The sequence below is a fragment of the Colius striatus genome, chromosome 2 (assembly GCF_028858725.1).
Source record: "Colius striatus isolate bColStr4 chromosome 2, bColStr4.1.hap1, whole genome shotgun sequence".
Classification (NCBI taxonomy): Eukaryota; Metazoa; Chordata; class Aves; order Coliiformes; family Coliidae; genus Colius; species Colius striatus.
Window position 1 is genome coordinate 40,010,596 of NC_084760.1, and position 18,709 is coordinate 40,029,304.

General features: G+C 42.6%; 1 protein-coding gene across 1 annotated transcript in view; it reads left to right on the top strand.

Moving 5' to 3' along the window:
- Positions 1–4,642: 4,642 nt before the first annotated feature.
- The window catches only part of FKBP1B (FKBP prolyl isomerase 1B), a 47,532-nt gene continuing 33,465 nt past the window's right edge, over positions 4,643–18,709 (top strand). The window contains exons 1-2 of the mRNA XM_061990215.1: positions 4,643–4,928; positions 7,718–7,765. Of these exons, the coding sequence (XP_061846199.1) occupies positions 4,784–4,928; positions 7,718–7,765 (193 nt within the window). The 5' untranslated portion in view covers positions 4,643–4,783. The remainder of the gene's footprint in view (positions 4,929–7,717; positions 7,766–18,709) is intronic.

Below are 18,709 nucleotides of genomic sequence, written 5' to 3' on the forward strand. Positions count from 1 at the left end.
GCCCCTGCATTGTTTGCAATCTAAACAGACAAGGCAGAATGATTTGTCTCATTATATAAATGAAATACTGAGGCCCAGAGCAATTCAGAGCATATCTTCAGTTCAGCAAGCTGGCTTGAAGTCGGTAGTCAGTGAAGCAATATCAGGGCAGCAGTCTACATGCGTGCTAATTAGCCTGAATGGATGCTGCAAGTTCATACTTAACATTACATCTGAGATGCTGGCTAGCTTTTACACATACTGCAGTGCCCAGCAGATGTATAGCCACTTTGGAGCACTATGCATTGCAAACAGAACTTCTAGGGTCACGCAGTCAATGTCAGAACGGTGTTTAACCTCCCTACCACTTCTTTACTTCATTCTCTTCTCCACTCTCTAGGAAAAAATATTGCAGATTCATAAAGCAATTAGGGGAAGGGATCTTTGGAGGCTATATGATCCAACTGCTTGCTTGAAACAGGGCTGATTTCAAAGTTTGATCATGTTTCTCAAGGCTTTGTCTCATAACTGATCTTGTGAAGACTTTTTTTCCCTATATTTAGTCATAACTTCCCTTGCTGTGACTTGTGTCCATTGCTTCTAGTCCTTTTGTTGGACATCTCTCTTCACCACCCATTAGGTAGTCACAGACAGCAACTGAGATCCTTCCTTAGCTTTATCTTCGGCAGGCACAACAAACCCCACGCTCTCACCCTTTCCACGTTCTCCAGCCACTAACCACATTGGACTGGTTGGACTTGCTCCAGTATGTCAGTGTTTTCTCTTGTACTGGGGAGACAAGCTTTTGAGAGCATGAGTCCATCTGAAGACATTCATCTAAACCCACAGTTTGATTTGAAGCCATAGATTGCATTAATCTCTTCTGGAAGTGAGCCCCATTAGTTAGGTCCTGGTCTTGTGGAATTTTTGCCTCCATTCCAGTGCATAAGCTATGGATTTCATGGCTCTAGCAGCTGATGGTGTATATCCTACTGAGCTGGAGCTTTTCCCTGTGAAGAGCTTTGAAATCAGGATGAAGACCCTCCAAATGACTCACATGTAAGCACTGTGAAAGAGAATAAGTGAATATCTGAGTTGGGAAGAGCCTGGTGAGGCAAAGAGAATACCAGAAGAGGTGGCAGCTTTTAAGTCAGCTTTTGTGCTCCTGAAAAATTCCAGCTGCAGTTTCACACTCATAGCTACAACTGCAAGAGGAAACTACAGATACAGATGAGGATTCGGAATAATTGCTTCAGGAGGAAGCTTTATTCTGCTCTGGGGCATTTGGACAAGTATCAGTTGTGAGAAGGCAGCAGCACTGCAGACTTGTGGCAACTAGCAGTGGTGAGAAGCAAGACAGCTCTCTTATAAGACACATTTTGATTTTTTTGTCTGTTTTGATCCACTCATCAAAGAGCTGTCACTGTGAGTATGCTATCAGAGTTGCCCTGAGTACCTTCTTTGAGAGAGATCACTGATTCTCGCCTGACTCAGATGTTTGGGGTTTTTTAATCAAGGCTAGTGATGCACAGGAACATTCGCGTTGACATGACCTGCTGAGCTGTGCAGGCTGGTGTTTATTTTGGTTGGGTTTTTTCCGGTGCAATGCTGGTTTTGTGTGTCCTGTACACTTTTGGATTAAAATTATTTGATGTTGCATGTTGTTTCAGTGAGTGGAAAGGTCAGTATTTGCAAAACAGTTTTAGTTTGCTTTCATTCTTTGTTCATAGAACAGTGGTTGGGTTTCAAAGTAACACTTCTCCATGGATGCTGGTGAAGGAAATGTATACTGACTGAGGTTTTTGTGGCCTTTATGAGTTTATATGTTTGCAGAATTTGTACTTTCCGTTTATGGGCAATTTAGTGCTTTGGCCTTCCAGGAGCGTTCTTCGTGTGCATATGGAATCTATTACATGTGATTAGCAGATCTTTTGTAGATTTTAAAAACAATGAAGAATGAGATTTCACAACACGGGAACTATGAACTAAACTAAACACTAAAAATTTGAAAACTCTTTGTCTCCCTAAAAGTGCAAATGTGCAAATAGTTTGTAAACGGTGCCAGCTGTAGGAGTTTTAACTAAAGAGAATGAGATATTCAGCTGCTAAACTTCCAGGTTTGAGGTTTCTGCAAAACCTCACAGTGACTGTGATCAACTTATCCTCTTTGTGACCACTGAGGAGTCCAAGATGGAGTTTGGAAAGACATTCTTGGATATTGCTTAAGGAGGGTTCAGTGAATTCCTCATTTTTCCAGGCAACTATTTCTATTGACAGGATAGAAAAACGTGCTGTGGGAAGGTCTTGTGTTCTTGCGAGTCCTCAGCTCTTGATAGCTGAGACTAATGGACCTTATCCTTGATACAGATACACTGGACCACAGTGGATGTCATGCACTGGCTTTCAGTACTCTTAAAACACTAATCTCCCAGTTTGTTTAAGTTATTTGGTTTTAGCAGTTTTCTTGGTCATAGACTTTCTCTCTTCCCTCCTTTGTCCTCTTTCTTTGAATTCTCTGCCAGTCTTAAACCACTTTCCCTTGTATTTCAGAGGCTTTCCTGAAGAAATGGGACATTCCTTGTTTCAATCTTCTCTTCCAAGATTTTCATATGCTGCGTAATTGTTACCAACAGAGTCTTTGAGGACCTTGATGCCTTCACTGAGTACTATAAGGTGAAAAATAACATTATTTGTTGTTCAGTATCAGTGGCGACAAAGTTTTTTAAACCAAATGATTTTGAGATACATTCTACAAATCTTTTTTTCTGTCTTGGAACTCGATCTCACCTTTCCTTCCATGTGCTTGGCAAAATGAGTGTAGGGGATCTAATTAGCTAACGCCCAAAAGAAGCTCTATGTCAGCATTTAGGGCCTCAGCATGGGGCAAGAGGCCATGGGATAGGGTGCTTGTAAATACAGAAAGTTTAGACCCAGGTCACTGCTCTGTCCCTCTTGATCTCATCTTGTGGCTTGTACATTTTGCTGTTAATAGGTTTTGCTTTTTTATTATGATTGTACATCTACCTGAGGATACTGGGATCTGTTTAAGGCCTGATATTTGTGGTGACACTTGGAGTAGATATTTTGTGGTCCCTTCTGAACTACAGCTATTATATGATTGAGTCCAATCTCCTCCTGTCACAAGTGGTGACTCAGAAACAACTGTTCTTCACCCATCATGGAGAGATATGTAGCCCTGATCAAAGCATAAAGGCTAAAAGCAACCCAATGATGTATAAATTGCTTTTATTCACCAGAGTTATGCCTTCTGATATTCTGATTGTCTGAGAGGACACAGACATCTACCTGGAGCCTGGATGAAAGCAGCCCTTTCTTGTAAAGTCAAAGGTCTTGCTAGGACACTGTGTACCTAGAATTTCACTTTTTAACTCCCATTACATGCTCTGCATTGGCTGTGCCATCCTTGCTGCCCTGTAATGACTCTGAGGTGCATCTTAAACTAGTGCTACTTGAGTCTTCTTAATTTTTCTGGGCCACTTATCTCCTACCTGGTTAGTTACAGAACCAACTGGTATGGGAGGCCAGGCTAAGGGAATCCCTGTCCACTCCTCATTACTGCTTCTGAACTCCTGTCAACTCATGCTTTTTCCTCGCGTGCCCATTTATGGAGGAGCTTCATCCAGCCCCAGTAATTTTGGAGTGTCCAACTGACAGTAAAACTTAAATACAATAAAGCACATGGGTGAACAGTTTGATCAGAATAGGGTGAGAAGCAATGCAGAGGTGGTTGGTATAGCTCAGATCATAGGTGTGAGCGCCCTATTGTCACAGTCACAAACCAACACAGTAATTCACCAGTTTGATCATCCCAACAACTGCCCTATGGAGGTAAACATCTTTTTTCCTGAGTGGAATCTAGTTTGTAACAGATAAAAACCCTGAAAAAGCAATGTCAGAGAAGTGAAGGTTGAATTTAGATGGATACAGACAGCTCTTTCAGTTGGAAAACTGATGACATTGAGGTTCCATTTTTATTTTTTAACTATTCCTTTAGAGTCAGCAAAAACTGAGATTCATGCCCGTGATTAGTTTATGAAGAAATAGTGTTTTCCATCTATTCTGGGTACACTCTTCAGTAGTTGCAGTACTTGCATTGGCTTTTGAATTTGTCATCGCACATCAGCAACACCTGAGCAATCCATACATGGATTTTCTTATTTAAAACAGGATTTAGGGCAGAAATTTATAAATTTTGTTGCCCAGAGAAACTCGAGGCAGCCTGCTGGAGCCCTATCGATGCTGCTGCTGATGATGTGAGGGGCACCTTCTGCTGCATCTCTCCACCAGCAGAAAGGGTCACGCACCGACAGCAAGGGCTCTTCTCCACGGCTGTTTGTAATGGGGGAAATGCTGATCCTGCCCCCACAGCACCACATTTGCCAGTGGTCAGACCCGTTCTGCTCGCTGAATGGTTTCCGGAGCCCTCCGAGCCGGCGAGCACAGCTGGACGGCGCGGAGAATACGGTGGCGAGACCGCCGGGGAAGCGCCCGCCGGGCACCGCCGGGCACCACCGGCCGAGAAGCCGCGGCGAGCCCACGCTACAGCGGTCCCTGCCCGAGAGAGGGCAGCAGCCCCGCACAGCCGGAGCCGGGGGATGCCGGCGGCGCGGCCCGACCCGTCGGCGCACCGGCTGCCCCTCAGCCGCCGCAGCCACGGGCGCATGGGACGGGGGCGGGAGGCCCCCTCCCCTCCCGTCCCCGGGCTCCCCGCCCCTGCCCCGCATTGGCTGCAGGCGGCTGACGGGCAGCTGGGGAGGACCCTGTCAGCCGGCCGCGGCGGGGCATGCCTGCACTGGGGTCCGGCCGCGCCGCGGAGCGGGGCTGTACGGAGCCGAGCCGAACAGAACAGAGCGGTGCCAAACCCAGTCGAGCCGTGCCGGACGCAGCCGCCATGGGGGTAGAGATCGAGACCATCTCTCCGGGAGACGGTACGGGACCGCGGAGGAGCAGCGCTGCGGCACGGGGGTGGCGGCGGCGCCTCGGTCCGCGCGGCTCCCCGACCTGGCGGATGTCGCGCGGGGCTCCGCGGCCGAGGGGAGTCGCCGGCCCCGCGGCCGGGCAGAGGAGGGAGCGCGGGACCCCGCTGCGAGGAGGCTGCAGGGTGCAGGAGGGAAGGCGCGGCCGCCCCCGCACCCCCAACCGGCACGTACCCCCGATGCGGGAGACAGGGAGTGGGGCGAGGCGAGACGGTCGCCTAGAGTCTCGGCGGCGGGGGAAGCTGGCGGCTACCCGGGCGGCAGCGCCGCAGCTCCCGGCGGCAGCGGCAGGGGCGGCGCGGGGGGCTGGGGATTTCTCTCTGGCATCCGCTGACAGCTGCACGGAGCCCAGCGCGGTGCAGGCGGCCGGGCGCTGGGGCAGCGGCGGCGCCGAGCGCATCTCGGGGCCGCGACGCTCGGCGGGGAGCGCACCCGGCCGCAAACTTTCCCTGCTCCCTCGCCCAGCCTTGCCAGGGGCCATCGACCGTTTGTAGCAGCAGCCCTCCGGGCAGGCAGCCTGGCGCCTCCCGGTGCAGCCGGAGGTACCAGTGAGGGCTGAGTGGCAGTTCAGGGAAGCAATAGACTCTCCTGGGCGCAGGCTCTCCTTTCCAGAGACAATTGGTGTTATGCTCCTCTGTGGCATTACAGTATAACTCCATAAGGTTTGGGGTTTTGGGTTTTTTTGTTTTTTTTTTCAAGAGGAGTTCGTGTCTAATATATATATATATATGTGTGTGTGTGTGTTTGTATAATAGGCCAGATTCATCCTTGGTTTATACACAACTGTAAATGATTGGTTCAGGTCGGTTTTGGCTTAACTTTCTTGGCCCAGTATCTTTCATTTCTTTGTGTGTAGTCTGTTAAATTGGCTTTTCCCTGAGCACTGTTTAGCTCTAGAGATCAAATTCTTTTCTTGGTTGTACAGATGTAAAAGCAGAACAGTTACATGGTATAAATAACATTGCTGGGTTGAGAGTAGAAAGAACCTTGTAATAGTACTTTCTAGCTATTAAATATATCAAGGCTGTCTTTGTAAGCAATACGCTATTCCAAATAAGGTTATATGGATTTGTTCTCTGGGTTGTAAGTCTTAATCTAAATCAGATGGCTTTAAACATGGTCTTAAAACCACATCTAGTCAGTGGTCTTGGGAATCTCTACTTTTGATTCAGCTTTGATGTGACTTCACGTAGCTTCATTGACTTTGCAGGGGTTACACTCACATAGCAGTGTGTGTGTCAGTAAGGTCTGATACTCCTTTTCTCAGGTCTCTATATAATAGTGCATCATTTGGATAATACCTGTTTTACCAAGGGTAGGATTCATCTCACATAACTTGTCTTGGGTTAGGTGGCTAGTCTAAAGCAATCTTTTAGGGTTTTTTTTTTCCTGTAATTGTCTCCAGAGAATAGTTCATCTTGCCTCTCTTTGGATAGGCTGGTTTTCTTTCAGAGCACTGCTAATTTTCCACTGTCAATAGGGGAAGCCTGGGAGACTGGCATATGAGGATCACCTGTGTTTTAGAGGGCTAAAGTTAAATGAGATGAATCCCACATCAAGGTTACAGTGGTGTCCTGACTGGATACCTATTGTACTGTGCCACCCACAGCTCGAGATACCGCAGCCATATCCAAGCTGATGACCGAGGCTCTTCAGATGACACTTGGAAACAGCATCTTCTCGATTTCATGTTCTGAATCTTGGTTCATCACATTAGCCTGCCCACCTGCCATTTATTGCTTGGGGTGGTTTTGGCATCCAGGACTTGAGTACAGTTTCTGTGTTACTTGATGTTTTACACCCTGCAATACACCCTGTAATTTATAGGTTACCATGTTAATTCAGATTAAAGAAGCCAGAAAGCCAACTAAGGTATGAGCCTCAGTTTCTATCTGAATCCCCAGTTTCTAGCTTTCTGGAAAGGATGTTCCATTATCATTGGTCTCCTTCATATTTATAATTTTTTCTGAGCCTGGGCTTTCCACTGGCCAACATTACTTGAGAAATCAAGGTTTGCTTTTAACCTAACAGAGACTGGAAAGTCTTCACCTAGATTTTGGTGCCTTTGGCAGTACCTAGAACAGATAAAATGGAAATGGTAATGTCATTTGCCAGTGGCGAGAAATAAATTTAAGCCTTCTTTTCCTTCAGAAGGCTCTTATGTATCACTGCTTTACTGTTGCCCGATGCTACAAAATTAAACTGCTTTTGCATGTGAGAATTGTTTTAAAACCCTTCCTGGCTAATTAAAGATGCCCTTGTTAGAGCTGTCTTGAGTGAAAGGCATTAGAAATGTAAATACAAATGGTGTTTTTCACAAATGAAGACTTCGCTTGAAAAGTTACAATAAATACATTCTGTGAATTTTAAGGTTATAATCCGTGAAGTTTTGACAGTCTTTTTGCACTTACAGAATGTAAATGTGTATACAGAATCACAGAATCGTTTAGGTTGCAAAAGACTTTTAAGATCATCAAATCCAGGTGTGAACCCAGCACTGCCACATGCCCACATATATAGGCAAAATTGCATAAGGAAAGTATTATTTGACCCAACAACTACTTAGGAGCCAAGCTGAACCCTTCTACCCTAAACCATACTCATTCCTGTCTTGCATATTGGTGACTTGATAAAGCATAGTCAATAGACATCTCAGTCTGGCATTTTTGTCTTAAAAGATAAACCTGCCTAACCACACAGATTAATCAGAGAAAAGAATAACCTTTTTATCATTTTAACAGGACGGACATTTCCAAAGAAGGGTCAAACGTGTGTGGTGCACTACACAGGTAAGACTGGTTCCGAATATTCTCTCGATACCAACTGCTTTGTTTCCAGGAGTGATTTTCCATTTCAAATGTGTTTGTTGGTTGGGTTTTTTTTTTTTTTTGCTTTGTTCTGTCACTTGTAATCCATTTGATTGTATTCTGATGTGTTTCCTGAATTTTTCACTTCTGTCGGAGCAGTTCAGACTACAGTACCCGGCTAAGTAGTAGATTTCCAGGGGTCACTTTCATACGTGAAAGGTTAACAGATGAAGCTATAGACCTGATTTCTTTTTATGCTAGCTAATGAAATCAAGCTTGAAACAGTGAAAATGCTCAGTTCATATTTTTCCAGCCTCTGATCTTGATACAGATAATTAATGATTGCATATATCTTAAAAGCATGTGTCTGTGTATTGGTGGTAAAATTCATTCCAGGTTGAAGAGATCAATGCAAGGTCTATTTAACACCTGCTTTATGGATTTGTATGAATCCTAAGTGGCGAGCTGGTTAATGATGCTGTTTATGCTGTCCCTTTGAGCAGGGGGAATATGTCCTTTAAATCAATTTGTAACGTTATGTTTCATATATAGTTACGTAAATTGTCAAAAGAATGCAAAGACCTCTGTGTTCAGAGTCCCCTGCTGGGAAGTTCACATGAAGAGCTGCCATTTTATGCAAAAATGTAGGTGGTGTGAGGATTGACAGCTACTTATCTGGGCCTAGACCTGTGAGGTAATATTTTCCTCTAGCATTCAGTAACTGTTGCTTTCTTTCAGTTTTGTACTTGCTTCTGTAGCTTACAGCTGGACCAAAGTGGACCATCTTGACCATCTTCCAGAAAACACAACTAAAGAAGTAAATTTATTTGTATTTTCAAAAAGCTTTTTGCTGTAGTTTCAATAGTATCACTCCTCAGAAGGTGCTATGGGAGTTGGTGCACTGGCTCAGGATATAGGTTATCTGGCTTTAAGCGCCTATATATTTCTGTACTCAGAGTATTTTAATCTGATGAAGATTTCTAGTTTGAATTAGAAGAAGTTAAACACATGGGTCTCCCATGCCACTCTCAGCTCTTACAGACGTTTCTCTTTAACTTAGATCTGAAAATAGATGTTTGCAAACTATTTTTGTGAGGATGTTAAAAGACATATTTCTGTTCCGTCCTAAACTTCCAAAGGTTTTTATGAAATAAAATTGTCACCTTCCACCCCCAGTTAGTTCTAGATAAATTTAACTGTCAGAACTGAAATAGACAAAAAACCCTGAGGCCTGTGGCTCCCACAAAATACAGTTCTGGTGGATAAATTCAGAGGGAGTGTGAACGGTGAATGTGGAAAGATAACAAGATGCTGTATACTCTTATTGATACTGGATAATGTCTTAGACGAGGCTGTCAGAAGCTGGCTTTTGACATAAAAGACTTTCTTTGAGACTCATTAAATTGATTTTTGACTTCAACTGTTATGTAAATGTGAACATTGTGGACAGCAGTCTTTGGTGGTAATAATTTTGAAGGTAGACCATGGTTAGTGAATAAAGTGTTTTCTTCCAGTGATCTGTAGTCATGTGGGAAAGGTGAAATATGAATGTCAGTTTTTAATTTCAAAGTATTTTACCTGTGTACAATGTAACTTTTTTTATGCAATATGATTCCAGATATGCCTGGGATTCATCTTGAAATTATCTGTCTTCCTTATATGATCTCATTAGACCTCACTGTGGTTATTTAGTGCTTATCCTCACTACGTTCTGCGAGTGCCACTTCAGAAATGTTCAGCTAAGTTACACCTAGGTGCAAGGAAATGATCTAGAAATCCTTCTTTCCTGAGCTGTTTAATATTGGGATTGTGTAAAGCTCACAGATGGTCTTCATGCTCAGCCTACATGTCAGTCTGGAGCTAGGCACAGATAACTAGGGAGGTATTGTGGTCAGGGAACCATGTACTGAGTGGAATCCACCAAGACCTAGGGGTCATTTGGATCCCTGGAAGAGCCTGACCTCACTGAAGTTAGCACAGCTCTGAATCTAGCATCAGGCACAACAGTGACAGCCACTTTCAGTCAAAAACACAACCTATGGTAGTCCTTTATGAGTAATCACCAAACAGTTGGTTCAGACATGGCAAACCAATGCTCATGTGCCTTTTCCAACAGAAGAGGTCATAGCTCTACTTGCCACATTGTCAGCTGCAACCGTTACGTTCTTGGAGAGGAGAGAGCTGAAATTTCCAGTTCCCTCCAGTTTAGCTCGGGATAGCCAGCAGTGAAGGATACAAGAGCCATGGGCAAGAAAAGGAGCAGGTGAGAGGGTGAGTAATTGGCTCAGGCACTCATGCAAGTGTATCAAAAAAGTCATGTTCTAGTACCCGTGTTCAGGATTGATTCTGTACTTTCTTTTTATCCACTGGTTTTCCTATTCAGGAATGCCCAGTCGTGGCAGCTTGATAGGCCACATAACTTCTCGTACCTACACACACACCATGTGGCAATACAGCTCCTCAGCACAAACGTGGCTGGTTTTATGCTTCCCTGAAGGGCTATGGTTTTGAGCATGTGTAGAAAAACATTGCCTGTCCACTAATTATTCATGTCTTGAGAGTTTCCAGCAAGGAGAAGGATACCAGAAGGGGTTTGCTTCTGCCAGAGTGAGTTATGAATTTTGAATGAGACTCAAATGAGGACTGGACTGTGGGCTCTGTTTTGTCTTACTTCCCCCTCTTGCCTTTTCCCTCCAAGGGTCTCATAGATGTGCATTTACCATGTGATGGGGAGCCATGGATAGGAGTAGACTGCTGGCACTACAGAAATAAAAGGCCTGTAGCTTGCTTCTGAAGCATCTTTAGGAAAAAGGTTTTTAGGACCATACTGTCTGCATGAGATGTCGTGACAGTCCATGCAGAAAAAGTCCAGAGAGGACTGAAGGCTGGTACCCTAGATATTTGGCAGAACTTTTAGAGTCCTGTCTGCTCATCCTCCAGGAGCTCATGACTCGTGCATCATTGAGGCAGGGATTCAGCAGGATAGTTTCTAGTCTGACGACCTTGTATCTTCTGGAGAAGTGGGAAGTGAGAACTGGAATCTCCTCAAGATGAAGGAGAAGTGTGATCAAATTTTACACTTCTGCTGTCAGCGCTCCAGCTATTAGGCTGTTATATGTGGCAGCTTTGCTGCTTTCCCTCTTTGTCTGACTGGATGCATAATTTCAGGAGCAGACTTTATGGTCTGATTCCTAAATGCACCATGATGCCTTAATGGACATGCCTAATTTCCAGTAGCAGCAGGACTTAAGGTGCAACTTGACTAGGGAACTGCTTAGAAGGAAACTCCTACTTTAAGCAAATGTTTTGATTTTGTTTTTTTGTCTTTGTTTCTTGTAAGTACTGGTTCCTTCCTGCTTGCCAATTAGAGCAGAATTTTTGGATTATCCTTCAGAAGTACCTGATTGCCCTTTCTGACTACATAAGGTGGCTTAGCTCTGAACTTTAGTACTATAAATCAACTGCGAATTTTTCATCTTTGTTCTGCCTAAATTAAACACACAAATGAGTGCTCTAGACCGTAGTAGAACATGAGATAGAACGGCTGTGATAGAACATGAAACCATGTCTTGACCTTAGTGTGTGGCTGAAGAATGTGGCCAGAATCCTGTACCTTTGTTAAGAAATACAACCAATACACCAATATCTTCTTGTCATCCAGCATCTATGCTGTGTCTCAAGAGTTACCTGATGCAGTGTTCAAGTAATGGTATTAATAGATAAGGCACTGAAATGTATTTCCAGCAGCGATGGTTTATGTCATCTTTTTGTCAGAGATTTCACTGAGCAAGCTTCTGAAAGCCTTTGGCAATCTGCTTACTCCTTCTGTTTTCCATCTGCAAAATGATAGTTGTACTTTGTCTGCCTCTTGTAGAGAGATTGCAGGCAATTGGGGATATGAACTGCCACTTTCTTCATGCGCAACATAATGTTGTCCTAATCTTGATGGGGTCTTCATGTTACTTTGTAGTACTGATAGTAATACAAGTAAACAAATTACAGTGTCATTAGCCCTGGAGTATATCTACTAAATTGAAGCATTTTCTGTGCTTTTGTTTTCTGTGATTTAAATTTGTTGACGCTGGCAAGGGGTATTGGCAGTGCAGATTTTTCAAAGATTTATCAAGATGATACAGAATGTGACTATCAGTTAGAAATGCCCCTAAACAAAACCTTTGCTGAGGCTGTGAATGCTCTGGAGACCATGGGGTAAAACCTGCATTCTGGGCTGCCGTGTCCCCTTTCTGTCCCTCCTGCTGGGTGATGGTTTGCTTTCAAACAAGCTTTGTGTTTTCTGGTCCCAAATCTGCTCTTAATAGTGAGAGAACAACTTTTTTTTTTCCCCCCCAAGCTATTCAGAGCTGACATTCTCTTGCCTTGTCCTTTGTAGCAGAGATGAATTCTCAACCTCTTCATCTTTCTCCTTTACCACCTCATAGTAAATCTGTGATAAGAACACAATTACCCCTTTTAAGGAGTGATGCTGTTCACTATTTGCAGTGTGCTGGAACAGCCTTGTTTGAAGACTATGGAGGCACACTAAATCCTGAATTACTTATTAAACTGGACTTCTATCAGAGAAAACTTTCCATAGACATTTTAGGCTAGGTCAGTGGGCACAAAATGGCACCAAAATAAATTTTTAATAAAATGGAATACTTTATTTGGAAGGAACCTCCAAAGATCATCTAGTCTAACTGCCTGACCACTTCAGGGCTGGCCAAAAGTTAGCCCTGAATATTGTTGAGGGCATTATCCAAATATCTCTTAAACACTGACAGGCTTGGAGCATAATCCACTGTTCTAGGAAGCCTGTTCCAATGCTGGACCACCCTCTTGGTAAAGAAATGCTTCCTAATGTCCAGTCTAAACCTCTTCTGGAGCAACATTGAACCATTTCTATGTGTCTTGTCACTAGATCCCAGGGGAGAAGAGATCAGCACCTTCCTCCCGACTTCAGTATTTCAGAACTGAGAAGTTGATTTTTAGTTTTTTTCTAAAATGCTTAAAACTATTGAAATCAATGACTACTAAACCATTTATTTCAGCTGAGCTATACAAATTCATTATGTTTTGGGAAGCAGGCCTTTATTTAAAGCAGAACAAATGATTAATTGTTCTATTCTTAGTGATATGAGGACAAACTCATATCATCTTATTTTCCTGTGTAGAGTTACTATATGCTGCCTTTAGCTTTTATAGTGATGTAGTGGTGAGAGTTATGGTTGTGTCTGTGAAGTCAAAAGCCTTTTTTTAACCTTTTTTATAACAAAAACGTATTGCAGAGATGCAGATTAATAGTAACTTATAGAATATACTTAATTTATCATGATTTAAAAAAGTGGTTTTCCATTTAACACAATTCAAATATAATGCAATTCCTTTGATGTAACTCTTGCCAAAAAGAGAATAGATCTGCCTATTTTTCTTGGATCAACATCATCCCAGTCTTAGGTGTATGTAATAACAGCCAAAAATTTGTCTATACTGACATACTTTCAAAAAGACTAACGGAAATTCAGAATAACTTTGCGGAGTTTCTATGAGCCTCAGTGTCAGCATGCCTGGATGTGCATTAGCTTTGAGTGAAGGCACTTTGTGTCAATTGAGTACGAGAAATTCTTATTTCTATGGTCTTGCTTTCAGAAACATCTAGACCACTGCAGTGGGAGCTGTGCATGGGCATCTGAGAGGAAAATTGAACTAAGTAAGGAATTTAATCAAAATTCTTTGTCTCTAGGAAGCTGTCTAGTTGGATTTGGAAGAGCTTACTGAATACTAAGTTATCGTTAATAAGAATTATATTATAATAAACATTGTAACTGAGCCTTGAATTACCACCAGATAAATCTTGCTTAGCTAAAAAGAGCTGAATTGTTTTATCAAGCATGTTCCCAAGATATATCGGGAGATTGTGATGTCTGCCCATTATTTGGGGGCTGCCTATTTGCTGTGGTTTTTTTACTTAGTCTCTTCAGATTGCTCTGATTTAAAAGGATGAAAGCCTTTTATTTCTGCAAAAGTCTTGGTGGCAGCTGAGCACTTGAAAGCATTCTTTTTCTTTTGTGAACCATAACTCCAAAAAGTAGTTTTGGTCCTCTGTGAAGAACGTAGTCTTTTGCTACCCTTTAGAAAAGATTTGCAAGCCTTAAAACTCTTGATAAAAGCAGTAAAATTCTTATCTTTGCGTATTTAGTGTAGATTGGTTATATCGGAAAATATAGCGGCAGCTTCAGCCTGGTAGTGGTCACCACCGAGGAGCAACAGTTTCAGAGGAAAAGATTTCTCCTACACATTTTGCTGCCAAACTAGTGACTGATTTCAGATACATTACTTGCTCTTTCATTTTTCAGAATTTGACAACAAGAGGGGCTGTGCCTCTCGGAATTGTCATGAAATTAATGCTTGCGAGTACTGTGAGTCTCCCTGTAAGAAGGGGGGTATTGACATGAAAGAAATTTTTTTATGATAAAAAAGGTTCATGGATTTGTAAGAAAAAGCATAGCAGCTTCAGCAGCTGAATTAGTGAACTGAAATGAAACATACCAGATTGTTACCTGGTGGAAAAGCATCAATGTAGTGAACTGTAGCCTCAAGTTTCCCAGTTGCTCCTTCTTTGCACTGAACACTCCTTTGCTGTGTACTGTGCCCCTTGCTTCCACTGAAATTACTTGTGGTATTAGGTGCTATGTAATGTGAATAAGTGAAACTGAGAAGGAGCTTGGAATTATCCAATAGCATTCTTATTGGCAGCTTCAGCTGAGAAGCAATGGTTTGGCTAAGAATTGTTAAGTCTTTCCCATTAAAAGTGATCTCCATGGCATTAAAGTATTATTCAGACAGCTACTAATATGCATTATGCAAAGAAAGGGAAGACTTCAGGATTGCCTATAAACACTGTCTTAACGTTCATTTAAGAAAAACACAAGGTAAGTTTCTTTCTTGCAGAATAAAGAAGATTATAAAGAGATTTCTTCAAGGTAACATGCACAGGCGCTTTGTCCCCTGACAAAAGCTTCTCTTGTCAGCATGAAACATGCTGAATGATTTGATGACTTGCTAGCTTCGATTTTGGAGCACTTACTAACCTCCACAGGATTTCCGTTCAGGAAGGGATTGTAGCATCATGCTCCCTTCCTATTGTGCATAGAAATGAAACTGCTGGCAAATAATTAAACCTCCTACTCCTACTTCAAAAAAGCCTCAGAGAAGTGGATTTCAAGATATTTTAAAAAAAGTTCACCAAGCAGATTATGTAAAGTACCAGAGAACTAATGAAAGCTTAGAGCTGATCCAAAACAGTGTGATCTTTTGGAAAATTAGTTTGCTGTTTTCAAACAAAATGTTTTTGCTGAGTCCTCTTTGCACTTATTTCCAATGATCCTGGTGTGCCTGTTTGCCTGCTTACAGGTATTTTAAGGACAAGGACTTCAAAGATTTGCATCAATTCTTGATGAATATAATTCCAGGCCCTCCCAAGAATGACATTGTTTTCTATTAATTTATGCCTCACAAAAAAATTGCTGAAACAACTGTGCAGTGAATAGTATTTGTTAGTGTAAAATGTACAAATGGTTGCTACATCAGCTAAATGAGAAACTGTCAGCTGGCACCTGTGATAGCCTTGTCTCCCTTTATTGACAAAATAGAACTGACATCACCATATTTACCAAATTAAGAAGTCTAAATTGAGAGCTTAGTTACCTTAGGCTACCTAAATAGTTAGCCTTTGGATACACCTCTCTCTCTATTAATTAGATAAAAAGCTCAATACAATTCCTAAATCAGGCAACTCAGCTAGGCAGGGTTTGTAGAAGAGGTAATAGCTTTTTAATCAGACAACATGTGGTGTCATCTCCCTGCAGTGGCAGCCACATTTCAGGTGGGTTACCCAAGCAGTTGCTGTGAGGCCAGAGATCTCTGCAGGCTTGTGATTTTCAGAGCTCAGTGGGTCGGTCTTGGTGCTGTGCATGGGGATTCCCTGGGGAGGACCATTGCCAAGGAGCTCCGGCAGTGCCTGTCTGTTGGGGCTGATGAGCAGGTGAATGTGCAGCCTCAGCATTGGTATGAGTTCTGCTGAGTCTTGCTGAACTAGTGCCAGGGGCCTACTTGGGGAGTTTATTTTGAAAGCAACATCTCTCAATTGAGATATATTATTTAGCTTTAGTTACCCAAGGGCATTGTAAAACTTACATCATTCTTTTCACCAAGCTGCTGGCTGAAGAAGTTTGTGCTCCCTTGCACATCACTCAGTGTGAGGGATCTGAAATGTAGCCTTGGTGTCATCAGGCAGAGCCAGTGGATCTTTCTAGCTGAGGCAGCAGCAGATCCATGCAGTCAGGCAACGAAGTTCTTTACCTGTCATCCAACATCTGAGTCTTCTAAAACTCAGTGTTACAAATGTAAGACACATTTGATTTGCATCTCTCCCTCTGTCTCTGTTGATGGTATCCGAAGTCTGGTTTCCTCTTCCAGAACTTTTTAGTCCTACATAGTCATTGGATCTTAGTTATCTCCTGCTGCTCGAAATCACTTCCTCTGCACATTAAATGATGTGACTGTCTTGTTTTAGCAATATTGTCTTCTTTTACCTGGTTCTCAGTGAGAAATTGAAGATTTTTGGTTTGGTAAGGGTGGTTTCCACCTGGACAGAGGAAATAAAAACCACTTCATTAGTTAATTTTCCAATTTAAAATTGCTACAAACATTATGCTCCCTAATGCATTGATTCTATCTAGTTTTAAATGACCATGGTGACAATTGTATTTTGCTACTTTCAAACTCATTGAAGTTGCTGCTGTCACAACATTAAAAGTAACAACTTTCTGTTTAAATCCTGTACTTCATGTTAAAAAAAAAAACAAATCCAAAACCCAAACAACAAAAGCAAGCCACAGACAAACAAGTGATTGTTTGGATGTTACCCTGTAATACTATGTAGGGATTGTAGTTTTGGGAACTTACATTTTCATTCTTCTCTGTGGATAAATTTCTCTTCATGGATTTCCAGGAAGAGAAGAGGGCCTTGTACTTTGGGAGGTGAAACCTAACTATCTAGGGCACATAAAAAAAAAAAAATAGAAGATGAGTCACACAGTGGACAAGCTCCTGAGGCATTGCCATAAAGTGTTGCCATTTCCAGAATGGAATCTGCAATTTTCAGCCTCAAGAATTGAAGTAAATTTTTGTTGTTGTGAAAACTGTGATTTTGGTAGAAAAGCCTTTCTCACATTTTATTTTGAAGGCTGAGGATCTGAGACTGAAATTTATAGGCAAGCTATCAGATCTATATCACAGAACCACAGAATGGTTTGGATTGGCAGGTACCTTTAAAGATCGTGTAGTCCACCCCTCTACCATGTACAGGGACACTTTCCACTAGACCACATTGCTGAAAGCCCCATCCAACTTGCCCCTGAACACTTCCAGCGATGGGGTATCCACAGCCTCTCTGGACAATCTACTCCAGTGCTTCACTACTGTCAGTGTAAAGAATTTATTCCTTATATCTAATCTAAACACACCCTCTTCCAGTTTAAAACTTTTTCTTAGGCCTTGGTAAAAGGTCTCTCTGTCTTTCGTGTAAGCCCACTGTAAGTACTGAAGCTCCACAATAAAGTCTCTCCAGAGTCTTCTCTAGGTTCAGCAACCCCAACTCCCTTAGCCTTTCCTTATAGCGGAGATGTTCCAGCCCTCTGACCATTTTTGTGGCCCTTTTCTGGACCCACTCTGACAAATCCATGTCTTTCATGTAATGGGGACCTCAGAAGTGGATGCAGTACTCCATCCAGGCAGGATTTCATGGGAGCAGAGGGGAGAGAGAGAATCCCTTCCTTCAGCCAACTGGCCACACTTCCTTAGATGCAGTGCAGAGTACAAGTGGTTTTCTGCGCTGCAAGCGAGTATGATGTCTTAATTTTAGTCCAATATTCCCAAGTCCTTCTCTGTAGGGCTACTCTCAATCCATTCATTCCCAGTTTATTGATATTGGGGATTGCCCTGACTCATGTTCAGGACCTTGCACTTGGCTTTGTTGAACGTTTTGGGGTGCACATGGGCCCACTCCCCAAGCCTGTCAGGGTCCTCCAGATGTCATTTCTTCCCTCAAATGCATCAGCTGCACCACCTAGCTTGGTGTCATCTGCTGAGGGTGCATTCAATCCCACTGTCTCTGTCATTAATAAAGATCTGGAAGAGAGTCCTAGTCTAAATATGGACCATTGAGGGACACCACTTGTTATTGATTTTCATTTGGACATTGAGCTGTTGACTGCATCTCTTTGGATGTTGCCATCAGGTTTCATCCAGTTCTTTATCTGTCAAATAGTCTATCCATCAAATCCACGCATTTCCAACTTAGCAGCAAGGGTGTTGTGTGGGACTATATCAAACACCTTACAGAAGTCAAGATGGATGACATCAGCTGCTCTTCCTTTATCCTGCACTGCAGTCATTCTGTCGTGGAAGGCCATCAGGTCAGTCACATTGGTCTGAGCTAAAGTATTGTATATTAACCGTAATTTGTGGCAGTATTTCAAGCTGTGAATCTTCATGTTATAGCTCGTGCTTATCTTCAGTTGTAGTCTGAATTAGCCCTACAGGGTTTTCTACCCATTTTTATTGTAAAGCAAACTTATTCTTACTAGGAAGTTATTCTATCTGTCCCTGCTGTAACCCTTTGTAGTCTTTCTCACTTCAAAGTTATACTACCTGATGGTCACTCCACTGTACATGTGTAGCCACATTAAGAGCATCCAACCATAATCTGCAGTACCACTGTACCTGACTGCTGTCCACACACACTTAAATTACAGGGTAATAATAGAACGATATGTAATCTTCTCTTATTCTGAAACTACCCTGCTTTTTTTTCTGGAAGAAGTTGTAAGGGTAATCACAAAAGCTAACTTAAACTGTGGTCGAGAA